The sequence below is a fragment of the Bremia lactucae genome, linkage group LG1 (genome assembly GCF_004359215.1).
Source record: "Bremia lactucae strain SF5 linkage group LG1, whole genome shotgun sequence".
NCBI lineage: Eukaryota > Oomycota > Peronosporomycetes > Peronosporales > Peronosporaceae > Bremia > Bremia lactucae.
Genome location: NC_090610.1, coordinates 8104021 through 8116844, shown reverse-complemented (window position 1 = coordinate 8116844; position 12824 = coordinate 8104021). Strand labels below are relative to the sequence as shown.

General features: G+C 47.2%; 4 protein-coding genes across 4 annotated transcripts; 1 reads left to right on the top strand and 3 right to left on the bottom strand.

The window, feature by feature from the left end:
- Positions 1 to 3574: 3574 nt before the first annotated feature.
- Positions 3575 to 4618, top strand: CCR75_007162 (uncharacterized protein; the record flags this gene model as incomplete). The annotated part of the gene is made up of 1 exon (XM_067965226.1): positions 3575 to 4618. The coding sequence occupies one exon, from the start codon at positions 3575 to 3577 to the stop codon at positions 4616 to 4618; it is 1044 nt and encodes a 347-aa protein (XP_067820148.1).
- A 196-nt stretch (positions 4619 to 4814) lies between these two features.
- CCR75_007163 (uncharacterized protein) lies at positions 4815 to 6413 on the bottom strand (the record flags this gene model as incomplete). Its single annotated transcript, XM_067965227.1, has 1 exon — positions 4815 to 6413. One exon carries the CDS (start codon positions 6411 to 6413, stop codon positions 4815 to 4817), a length of 1599 nt encoding a protein of 532 aa, XP_067820147.1.
- A 523-nt stretch (positions 6414 to 6936) lies between these two features.
- CCR75_007164 (uncharacterized protein) lies at positions 6937 to 7918 on the bottom strand (the record flags this gene model as incomplete). Its single annotated transcript, XM_067965228.1, has 3 exons — positions 6937 to 7123; positions 7184 to 7264; positions 7332 to 7918. 3 exons carry the CDS (start codon positions 7916 to 7918, stop codon positions 6937 to 6939), a joined length of 855 nt encoding a protein of 284 aa, XP_067820150.1.
- Positions 7919 to 8067: 149 nt separating this feature from the next.
- CCR75_007165 (uncharacterized protein) lies at positions 8068 to 12303 on the bottom strand (the record flags this gene model as incomplete). Its single annotated transcript, XM_067965229.1, has 1 exon — positions 8068 to 12303. The coding sequence occupies one exon, from the start codon at positions 12301 to 12303 to the stop codon at positions 8068 to 8070; it is 4236 nt and encodes a 1411-aa protein (XP_067820149.1).
- Between the last annotated feature and the right edge of the window lie 521 nt (positions 12304 to 12824).

The following is a 12824-nucleotide window of genomic DNA, read 5'->3' as shown; positions in this document are numbered from 1 at the left end:
AATGCCTTAGTCGGAACGCAGACAGCCACTGCGGCTGTCGCGTTAACAGGGCTAAAGGATCCATCCCACTTTAACAGTGAGGATGTTGATCCGTCGCTCATTGTCGACTACAATGAGTCGACACCGTTGCCGTCACCTCATAGTAGTGATGCGGACAACGAGCTCATGAAGAGTGATGATGCGGCATTATTGCCCATCCAAACTTCTCTCATGGCTCACAACATGGAGACAGCATCATTTACGAATGCTGTCCCATCGTCTGCGCTGGAAAGCGCAGCGACCATTAATGAGAGCATTGCCCATAAAGGCGCAGCCGCTTCTCCGTTGGGTATAACCACAACGCCTTATGCTCAGACCATAATTCATAATGGTTCTGACATAGAGGATCTTGAGCCTAAAGCTCCGCCGACGACACGTGAACGTGCTCAGTCGGTGTCACAAGCCAGTCGTTTAGAACGTGGCTATGTGACGGGTGGCATACCAAAAATGCCCCCTCCATCTAAATAAACCCGTTTAAAAGGGCCAAGAGCGTCGCTCCTAGAGCGCGCTCTTGTAGACGCACATAATTATTATGGCGTCTTTAAATCATGGAGGGCTCAGGAATAATCGCTTGGGTGTATTTCCCGATCCCAGTCGTGTTGCGTTCAAATGAAATGCCCAATATGATGCAAATTCTTGCGCCGCATTCCGTTGCGATGAAACGGCAGTCGCAACGAACGAAATTCGCCCGCATGCGTGTGAAAAAAATCATGGGCGGAACTGTACCCCCTGTTTCTTCTCGCAACGCTGCTTCTGCTAGTCGTTTGAGAACAGCGAAGAGGCCTCAGCTGGTGCTTCTTTTCATAGGCAGCCACCAAGACGGGCACATCAATTCGTAGGGTATCGATCGGTCCCCAAGAGTCGAAACTCTTCGGTTAACCTTTCCATTGGACGAGGATCTGATACCCTTGCCTCACTGAGCGGTGGACAAGCAACCTTTCAACAAGAAAGCGTTTATTCCCACCCGCATCCAAGCAGTGCAGGCGGGGCCCGATAGGAGTAACGATCTCGCCCACCTACTCGCAACTACCTTCATTCGTTCAGTCACACTCGCTGCTCAACGATGTATTGCAGATCTCGAAGGTCAAGTCTCGCGACTGACCTCGGGTCTTTATGATGTCCGAGCGAAGGCTCGTCAGAATTTTCAACGACTGAAGACTCGCTTGGACCATTTTGAGAGAATAATGCTGAGGGATCCGCGTTACTCATGTGATTTCCCTCGCTCTCCGGGTCCTGTTCGTGGTGGGAGGAGTCGGTCGGCTGAAAGCTTTTCGCCTTCTCCGTCTCCCTCACCCGAACGACGCTCGACTCACAGTCGGCGTCACCATCGGTCTCCTTAAACTGATGGGGGTATGTAACCTCATTTGGGTCCACATACCGTTTCAGTCGACCCACGTAAGATACGGGGTGCGTCTTCATATACGAGGGAAGGGTGAGCCTATAATCTAGATCTCCAACCGCTTCTACCACCGTAGAGAGCCCAAAAAAACGCGGCAACAACTTCGAAGTACCTCCTGGTACTACATAAATTGCATACTTAGGCAGGGTAGCAGTACTTAATAGTACCTTTTCACCCACTATAAAGCGTTCATTATTTTGCGATCATTTCGGTCCGCATATACTTTTTGCTTGTCCTGTGCGCTTGCCAACGCGTTACGGACTCGGGCATCCCATGGAGTCGATAAACATGATCCAGGAACAAGAGAGCTGGCTCTTTAACTGTATTCGATGTTTTACATGGTGCAAAATGCACCATTTTGTTCAGTCTGTCTACAAAGACGACGAGCCCCGTCCGACCCTTATGATCGGGCGGCATGCCAAACATGAAGTCGAGACTTACTAACTTCAAACAGCTGGTTGAAATCGGTAGCGGCTTCAGTGGCGCACTACTGGACGGTGCAGGCTTAATGCGCTGACACTGTTCGCAAGAGCGAATATAGTTGGCCACCCATCTAGATAGGTGTGGCCACCAAAATTCCTCTGACAGTCGTAAGAATGTCTTTTCACGCCCAGATGCCCACTAAATGGCGCATCATGGAGCTCGTGAAGGATGATCAGCTTGAGATCTGTGTCAAGAGGCACATAAATTCCCAAGGGATCCCAAGGTGACAGCTGATGCCTGAACTGGTCATCGCTGTAGCTGAAGCGATTTGGCTTAGCTTCAATTGCGACGGAAGGGTAACCTTTCGTACACCAAAGTGATCAAAGAGCAGGTAACAATGGTCGTCCTGATTGTAGCTCTCTTTTGTTTCAGAGGCTAATTAGCTCGTCACGTGGTATGCCTTCATGGCTGCCAACGTTGACGGCTGAATTTTTTTATTGTGGTTAGCACTAGACATACTTTCCTGGGGTCTTACCTCGAAGCCTGGTCTGCGCGATAAAGCGTCAGCCAAGACATTCGACTTACCCGGCTTGTATTTAACTTTAAAATTAAATTTAGAAAGAATGTGAGCTATCTTGCCATTCTAGGCGAGAGGTGCGGTAAATTTATTGCGGTCCCCAGTGATGCGTGATCCGTATAGACCACAAGGTTCGGTGCCCAGTAGAACTTGACAAGAGCATACTTTATTGAAAGTAGCTCTTTGTCATGCACGGGGTAATTCAGTTCCGAGGCTTTTAAAAGCCGTGATTTATAAGAGATGACGCGGTCAACGCCGTCGTCATCCTTCTGCATGAGCGCGCTGCCGATTGCAAAATTGCTTGCATCGCAGACGACGCTAAATGGCTTATTCGCGTCTGGCAATGCCAAGACCGGTGCCTCAACAAGAGATTGCTTCACTGATGTGAAAGCATCTTCTTGTTTTTGTAACCGGTAACAAATGTGAACCACACCCGAGTGGTGGGTCTAACTAGATTATTTAAGTATTTGACCATCCTTAACTACACGCAAGTGAATTTATCGGGGCCGTTACACAACTACTGCTGAGTTTTTACACACTATTTCGGTTGTGAAGCTGCACAAGGAAGGGCAATCGGGGGAGGTGCACCATGTTTCGAGCCAATATGCTGCATCTTTACAGAAAGATAATATTTTCAATCATCCAAAGAAATTGAATCAACAGAAGGCAACAATGGTGGTTTCTTTCTGAAATGCCCCTGCTCACTGGTCTTGGCTTACAATGCTATGAATATTGGAAGGGAGGGGACCTGAAACAAAAACTTCGAAAGCTGAAAGTTCAAGGGAAGCCTGGTGTCTGCTACTTTTGCTTGACGTAAGTTCATCTTTCTTTATGGCTTTGCTTTCACAACCTGGAAGTGGACGTGGACGTGTGACTGGCGGACATGGCGGTACGGAAGTAGGTGAAATAGGGGAGAATATAAGCCTGGAGACAAATTCTATTTTGTGAAGGTGTGTCCGTAGCATAAATTGGGTGTGTCTGCAGCAATTTCCTAAAATTATAATAAAATGCTCAACTGATTGTCCAGTCAAGTCATTTTCTACCAGTTAAAAGGATCTTTTATAACATTTAGCTTTTCTTTCTGCACATCGACGGTACCACATTATCCAATCATTTCTCATTTCGCTGCAATCGCCATGGCTGGCAAACAGAGTCCCATGCGGATGCTCATCATGCTGCCCATGATGTTCCTTATGAATAAGATTGACTTTGAAAACGAGACAACGCTTATGGCCGCACGAATAGCTTTCTTTGTATGTCAGATCACGGCGCTTCTGATGGGACTTTATCTGAAGCAGCTCATCCAGCGCAAGCACGATACGCGAAAAATATACGTCCCTGGCGTCAAGTCTCCCTTTGACCAATCGCCTAATTACGGTGACCTCACCGAAACGACCTACGAGACGCACGAGCTAGCCAAAGCAAAAGAGTTTCTCAAGCAAACGCTGATTGGCGCGGGCATCTCATCGCTGATTCATTTTAAAATGGGCGTCAACCACGTCGTCATGATTCAAAGTGTCATGATGCCTATCAATCTTTGGGATAATCCTCTCGTGCAAGCTTATATTCTAGGCCGCCGGAATGGCCGTATCTGGAACGAGCGATTCGAGGGCGAATCGGCTGAGGATGCCGCTGCAGCTGTCGGCGCAGCCACGGCAACAGCAGCTGTATCACCCTCTGATAGCGAGAAGCTAAACTTGGCTCCCGCAGCGGCCATTGCCAATGCTCTAGCGGATGGTGCCGAAGCTGACTTTGACGCATTGTGGGAGGCGGTAAAAAAGGATATTAATGCAAAGACGGACGAAGACCAGTGGACTGCGCTGATGGTGGCTTGTGGCTCTCCTGTGGACACAGATAACTTCATTAGACAAGTGATTCGCGCTGGAGCTGACGTGCTTGCTGTTGACGGGGACGGTTGGTCTGCTCTGCATTGGAGCGCATTTCATGGCCGACCGGAGGCTGCAGAGGCGCTTCTGTCGAGTATTTCAGGTACGGATCGTGAGCAGCTGCTTGCTATCACAGCTTCAGACGGTCGAACAGCGGCTGAGGTCGCCAAGGGCGAGGAAAATGCCGACGTGGCTGAAATCCTTGTCAGCTATGCGAACACCGCAGCGAGCGAGGAAGTGTCGACGCTTCGCCAGCGTAAGGTTGCCGCGTCATCGGTGGAAGACGTTGACTAGAAGCAAGAGTGAATGTAAGCTGTTGACGTAGACTGGTCGCTTTTCATGAAGAAAATGCTTGCACATGGGTGAGCTCATTTATAAATTTGAAAAAAACTGTCATAAATTGACCGATTACAAAATTTCGACTTGTTGCGTATATTGTAACGTCACTAATGGATTTACTTGAAATGCATATTCATACAAATGTAAGGTTTTACCGGAAGTCAAGAAGCACGAGGTGCATCTTTTTCAGATCGCGCCGAATTACCACCTTGCCAGGCACGTTTTGAGAAAACTTAACTTCGTCAAAATTACTTGGCACCTTCAGAACGATGCACTTCGTACTACCTTGCAGACGCGAGCAAATCTCATGCAGCGGCTGGCCTCCAAGAAACAGGTCTACTCTCTCCAAGTCTTTGTATTCTGGTCCACCCCATGGCGGATCTAGAAACACCACGTCTTGCTTTAGCTGCAGCATCACGTCCAAGTAGTTAGCGTGAATGCACTTAACGTTTGTCTTTTGCAAAACCTGTAAATTATGTTGCAGCATCTGCACGCGCGAAAAGTCGTTCTCAATTGCATTGACATGCGCAAAAAAGTCACAAAATGACAGCACATTACCCCCGACACACGCGGTACCATCCGTCACTATCAGCGGGTGCTTTGCGCGCTCTGAATTAATCATATTGCTATCCTCGTGAGCCGTATCACCGCTCTCGGCAACGATACCACCTTGAAAAGGAACAAAAAGATTTAAAACCACGTGAGAGATTTTTGTGGCCATCTCAAAGTCCGTGACACTAAATTCAGCGACCTTATCGACTTGCAGCTGGTTCCGGAGTTCGTAAGCTAAGTTGCGGAAAAAAAAGTCACGTTTATCGCCACATTTTCGTAATCGTGGCGATCCATGACCGTTTGCAGGAGAGCATGCTGACCGAGATGGGTCCAGTATCACTCGAGCTCGTCGATTTCGATGTGCAAGTGTAGGAGGATTAGTCTTCGCGCTTGTATTTAGTTTTTGCAATCTTGCGCCTCCAATCTGATGAGCCATGGACGAAGTACTTTTGGTTTTCCTCAAAAGACCATCAGCAAAAGACGCGGCACCTGGGAAATTGCAGCTCTGCGGGTTTGCTCGGACTTTTCTTTCACTATGCATTGCAATTGCCTTCTTCAAATAAAGTTCGTCCGCGAGGCGCTGTAAGGTGCTGCGTCTTAGAAAAAGGACTTTTCCTAACAGTGACGGGTGTGGAATTCCGGTCATTGCCTCGTCTCTGGTGTCTGATAAAGCTTTATTCTGTCGCCTCTTCATTTGCTGCCTTCTCTTTCTCCTTGTGACTTCGGTAGCTTCTATCTCTTCTTGGCTTAAAGAGCACTCTGATGAAACAGAAAGACCATCAACCGAGAGACTTAGATCGAAATCAAGTAAGTCTGAAGGTACGTCAGGGGAGATATCGGTGGCCAAATAATACTCGTCGGGACCTCGGCAGTCGTGAGACACGTCCTTAACAACATGATGATCGTTAGGCTTAGAGCCCTTGGCTGAATCAGTGTTTCGCCAGTTTTTTCCTTCTTGTATCTGTCGCGCGCGTTGTTGTTTTCGCTCCCTCAGCAATCTCTTGGCCTCCAAGTCAGCCTTGTGTTTTAGCGCGAAGCCGCTTGCTGGCCGCCATAGACGCTCATTGTCCAAGCTGCTGCTGCGCTGGCGTATATTGTACTCCATGATAAAATCTTGTGCCACACCTTTCTGAAGTGACGGTGCCATCGGTCGCGACGACGCGTGCGACGGAAGCTCGTCGGAGGCCTCTACTTCCATTAATCGAGCAGAAGTTTGAAACGGCGTGCTAACAGCGTTCTTAGTTATTCCATAGGGTGAGTTTTAGCCAGTCTCAATATAATATAAATGACCTTTACGTCCAGCGTGCTCATTGTCTTAGGTTCCCCCTGCCCTTATTATATTTGATACTATGTCGCATTTGAATGTAAAAGCGCTAGTCCCATACTGTCCACAATTTGTCATTCCCGAGAGCAGGTTACCACAAAGCTCTCTCGGTGTGAATGTATACCTAAGTAACTGACGAGCCATCCAACGTTGTCATGACAAGCTCTTTACGCCAAAGTCAAGCACCTGTGGGCTTTGCCTGAACTTTACTACATAAAGAAGTGCCAAACAAAAATAACCGATATTGACACTTGTTACTGCAATTGGTTGTGGTCAAATGCAAAATGAAAATCGATCTTCTCAATCGTTTTTAAAATGAATGAGGAGCAAGCAGCATGTTGTGGTATTTCCTATAAATAAATATGGCCGAGTGCAGTTGACAATTTTTAAAGTAAAGCTAATGCTCTCGAGCGAGAATTTGGTAAAACTTGGCGATATCCAATGGAGGCTGCTGAGCTGAAGCAGACGTTCGGGAAAGGCATGGCGGGGCTATGTCTAATGAAGCCGCTACCAATTGTGTCTCGTCATTTCGTGAAGGCTCAAGAACCAGTTGCTTGTTCCTATCGTCGATTGATAACGGCACCCTTCATAAAAACAAAAGCTCAACAAGTTTGTCTTGTATGACATCAAATAGAACATCTTACCCGCCTTCCATGGATTTTTCGATCCAGTATAAGACCGCCGAACTATCCTCTTGCAGCGTAGCTCGAGGCCTAGTCATTTCCCTACAAAAATGCAAACGCCATTCCTTTTTTAAATCATGACTTCCTGTCGCAAGCGACCAATTCTTACATTGGAACTTCCAGTCGGCTCAGTTGAAGCTCTACTGCCTTTCTTTTTGCTTCGATCATCCGATCCCCTACTGAGCGATTTGTCGGTACTGGCTCCCTTAGAGATCGATAGGATGGCGATTTCAATTCACAGTGGCAGGTCGAAAGTTGCCTTAACTGCTCTTGAAGGCAGCTTAGCTTGGTCGCGGCCTGTTTTTCCTTTGAGCAAATATCATCTACCGCTGCGTGTATCAATTGCAATTGGGTTCTTACGTCGTCGAAACGCTCAAAGATTTCATTCAGAAATTGGGGGCTTACGGAAGCCTCTTGGGTTTGTGGAACCGCAAGTTGCCATAAATTGGTCGCACTATGGTGCAGATATAATTGCTGCAACCAGCGCCAAAAGCGAAAGTTAGCGTCGAAGATAGTCGTTTTAATTTCTTTAGATTGTTTGAATTGAATTAAAAGAGTCGGTCCGGAGGCAATTGCGTAATTATAAAGCTCGGACGTAAGCTCCAAGCTCCACAGAGCCAGAGACTCACAGAGCATTTCAAAGTCCACAGGCGGCGATAGCGCTGAAAAGTATTGAGATGGCGTGAAGGTTTTCATAGTTGAGTGCGGTAAAGTAAGAGCCGAACGGAGTGAATATCACTTCAACCAAAGACATTGAAGTAACGAAGGAATCCTTTTTATTGGTATATTTATTGTACTATGGTAACTCAATATTTATTTTTACTAGCGTTTAAACATGCAGCAGTCTACTTTACGCGATGAACGAGGTGCACTCCAGTAAGAGCCTCTATCGCTACGATTACGGTACCTTCAACATCAAAGTCAGGGGCATCAGCAAGAGCAGCTTGCGGATCGAGCTCAAACTCGAGAATTGTTGCACCCTCACTCTCCATGTGCAGCCCACATTTTTTAATCTCAACCTTGCCATTGCTTACCCCGGCAATGACGTCGCAGACTTGCTTCAATAAATTATGGTTGGGCAAGCGGCGCTCACCACCATCCTCGCCAATGCGGTGCTCTATCGCAGCTTCCACCTTAAGCGAAAATGTGCTAGCGACCACGGCCTCAAGAGAGCTACCAGCCATCAAGTGGTCTATGCCCGGCAAGAATGGCGGAGCTCTTACAACACCCAAATTGCGCGGCGAACGAACAACTTCCAAGGCCTTTTGAGCAATGCTTGTTTCGTACATCATCTGTCCCCATTGCACAACCTCATCGGCTGATGGCCGGGCGGTAGGATCATGGCTTAGCAGCATACGAAGCATATCCAAAATCTCGGGGCATCGTTTTGCCGCGCGAAGGCCTGAGGAAAACTTGCTGTCTCGGGCATCGCGCAAAGTGATGTACCGCTCCATAGTCGTGCCAAATCGTTCGTGACATAATTCGAAAAGGATCATCCCGAGAGAATATATATCAGTCTTAGCATTGTATTTTTTACCAGCAACCTGTTCAGGACTTGCGTAAAGATAAGTGCCAACCCCCGCTGTAACTTCGTTGCTTTCAGACATGTTAGACCAAATCGATGTCGACAAAGCAGTTTCGCGAAGCCCACCAGTATTTGCAGACACCTGCTGGGAGTCCTCTAGGGTAACGGATGCATTCAAATTGGTCACATTTGCTGCGTAGCGTGACAGACCGAAATCGCCCAACTTTATCTCATCTCTTTCTACGTCAGCCACAAAGATGTTTGCGGGTTTCAGATCGCGATGAATCAACCCGCACGAATGAACATGGGCTAACGCACTAGCAATTTGCACAAAAATTTTCAACATCCTCGATAATTCCATTGGTTGAGTTGGCACAGCCAGATAGTCGGCTAAATTACGGCCTGCACAGTATTGCATTTGAATATATAGCCAGTGGTCGCAATAATCAAGTGCACTCAGCGACGAATCTAACTCATCACCAGGAGCACCAAGCGAACGAGACATGTATAGAGGGGAAAGCGGGGAAAGCGCACTTTTCGCGCGTGGTTTATTTCGCACAATAAGATCTTCTTCCTTCCATCCACAATCATCGCCAATGCCAGAAGATGAACCTCGGTCCCAATCAAATCCACCGTCATTGTCACCCGTCACACTTCCGTTGCTGTAAAACGTCTCTATTTGCCGCTGATTTTCTGAGAAATCGAGCTCTGAAATTGGCGCAAGTATATTTGTACTCCTTGCTTCCATATGTCCACCAGCAGAGCCCATTTCTGACTTAGCTGAAGCTTCATACGTCTTCGGCGTCCCCTCCTCAACCTTCTCCAACCACGCTTGATAGTAACGCACAATGTTGGTGTGGTCTAATAGAGCCAAGATCTTAACTTCGCGCAGAAATTTTTGTAAGGTCTTCGATGTCTGAGTCTTCAAATTCAATCCAACTCGCTTAATCGCATATTTGCGTCCATCCAGGCGGTTCTCAGCAAGCATTACTTGACCAAATCCGCCCTTGCCAATGGCTGATAATTCCTCAAATTCGTTTACAAAACGACTTTGGCACACAAACGGAAACAAAACTTCTTCATCATTCGAAGATATGCCAGAATCAGCAGATGATGATGCAGACAAGTCTTGGCTACTGGATCTTATGTCGCGTGACTTTTCATCAATATTATTGTCATCCGGTGCAAAGGTCATACCATAACCGTCCGAATTCTCCAAAGCGTGGCTGATACAACTGTCATTGTTGCTGCAGCAGCTTCCAGTCGTTGAATCTCCAGAGGAACTCATCGTTTTTGCTCCAATCACTGTTTCCGCAGAGTCCTCGCCAACAGAAATATCATCGTTCAAATCTGCTTGCTCAAACCGCTCATTGTCAAATGTGTGGTTAAAGGCCGCAGATGCATTATCTACACCAATCATTCCCATCGGTAGCATCTCTACTTCATAAATGCCTGAGAAATCTTTCTCCATAAAAGAGGAATCCTCAGAGTATGACAAAGATAGCATTTCGCTGACAGCAAGTGTAGGTTTCTGACTAGAAATCCTGACCGTAGAAGACGACGATGAGAATCCTCTAGAAACGATGGTTTTCATAGGTGATTGGGAAGACGAAGACACATGCGTTCTATCGCATTCTATCAGCTTTTGCGTTGGATCACTATGACCACCATTGATTAAGACTGCTGCAGCTTCTGCGGCAGCTAGGCGGGAAAACTTTTTCATGAGCATACTTTCAATAACTTGAAAATTGACTTGCGCCAAAAAAGCGTTCACAGGCTCGCTGTCTTCCAGCAGTGGCACCTGACCATCTACGCTTAATGCATTCACCATGAAAGAATTACTAATCACACTTGAAATGGTAATGTCCTCCTCTCCTGGACGCTCAACAATAAGGCGGTGAACATGGGATCTAAAAAATTGGCTACGATCCATAGTCTTAATGGCTGTCTGTGCTAGCGAAGCTGACAACCCTTTAACATAGCAGCCCCAGGCTAACAATATGCCACAAGTTGCTACGGCCAAGCCCATGGCCACAACGTGAGTATAAGTGATAAAGACTCCTCGCTCGCCATCATTCACGATGGGCTCCCAAAATATGCTTCTACGGCGGCGAGGATCCATGCTTTCATGTAAATTGTGAATATCGTCTGATTGTCCCCTGTGAAAAGTAGGAACATTATGCGTTGCCTGATTACTGTCATAGCCCACCAAGCTGTTGTCTTCACTAGCACCAAGAAAGTAGTTATCACCCAATTTGCGTAGTTTAAATTCTGACTCGGTAGTATCCCAGTTTCGTGACCGCACTTGGATAAGTTGTTTATCAGCGTCGGACTTCTGCATGCGCTGCCTTCGGCCGTCAGCACTTGCTGTCTTCTCCCTAAAATCGGCGTAGATTTGATTCTGCTCTTGATCCAAACTCTTTATGGATGCATCTAGTGGAGTTTTTGGCCGAAAAAAGCCAGTAGAAGAAGGACCATCCACCTTCCATTTGTAAAATATAGATCCGTGCGCTGTCGAAATCCCGTACACGGCAAGAACATCAAAATCTGGAACCTCAAACGCCCAAAGTAATTCACTTGTCCACGGGTCAAACGCCACAATACTTGGTCCTTTATCACTCACCGCCGAATTCAAATCTTTCGTCAAAACATATATCTCTGGAGCCGCATTGTGATCACTGTCTTCGTACAAGCAACGAGCCTGTTCTGCAAAGTCCAGAAAATATTCAGCGATTTTAAAACATCGAGCGAAAGAAGCATTTTGTGAAGGCACCGCTCGCGTCATAAATTCAGAACGGCCAAACAAAATCTCCTTTGTCATGTGTGACGATGCTGCTGACGACAAATACGGGCGACGAAAACCACTTACAGCATCTAATGAAAACGTCTCCAGCGTCTTTTCTCCGTACAGCAATACATACGCAACAGATAGATCAGGTGTTGGTGCATTGTTTCGGTCTACAGCCACGCGCACAGGACCATTCATGTGGACAATATCAGCCATCGTCATTCCAAGATCTTTCACTTCATTCTTGGAAAAGTGATACAATCTGCCATCGTACGAAGGCACCAATTGTAAAATGTAGGCCGTGCTAGCTGCTAACGACTGGACTGCTTCCGACCGCTGCGCAAACAAGAGCCGATTATCCAACTCTTGCCTGTCTGCAACTTTCGTGCTTGTGTAAACTTTTCCTTTGACGTCCACGTCGGCTTCTGCCTGGTCGTGCGGTCGAGCCGCTGCCGAATAATATTGCGGCGGTGTGCTCGAAACCGCGACTGGGGCTTCTGCCAAACACTGCGAAGAGTCAACCATGGGGCCTCCGGAGTCAAAAGACCATAAGACCTCTCCTGACCAAGCATCAACAGCGTACACACGTCCATCAAGACCACCAGCTACCACTACATCAGGCAATTCAGACCCGCCGCGCGATAACTCGGGCGTCACTCGCGCTTCAGCATCGATGGCAACCTTCTGTGGCAGCAGAAGCACGGGCAATACAAAGCGAACAAATGCTTTCCATATCGTTCTTTTAAATCGACCATTACTCCTTTCCATAGTGTAACACTTGACAAACTGACGACAACAAAGCCTCTAGAAGCGCACCCTGTTCAAGCGGCCGCGCGAGCGGTCAGACACGCGGTGCGTCCACCGCCGGTAAATGTACGAGATGAGGCCGCTAGGCAACCACGGCAGCCGATAGACACACACGCGCGACGGTGTGTCAGATGCACGATCACTCAACTTTATAGAGGAAGGCGCTTCCACTTCCGCTATTGAATAATGACACTGAGCGACTTCTCCCGATGATTTGTAACGCCCGCATTGTCGAGCGGAATGTCTTGAAGCTTGTAGTTATCCTTCTTTTCTTGATTACCTCCTAGTTCAGATAGACAAATTTTATCGTTTTCTAGTATTACATTTAAACTTAAATACTGTGCAAATTAATACCTAGAATGAACATATGCTGCCAATCAGCTGGCAGTTTGTGGCTTGGTAACAATGTGATCACCAGGTTGCCGAAAAATGGTGGATAGTACCAATAAGAGCACGATTACATGCGAGCAGGCACCTGCCAT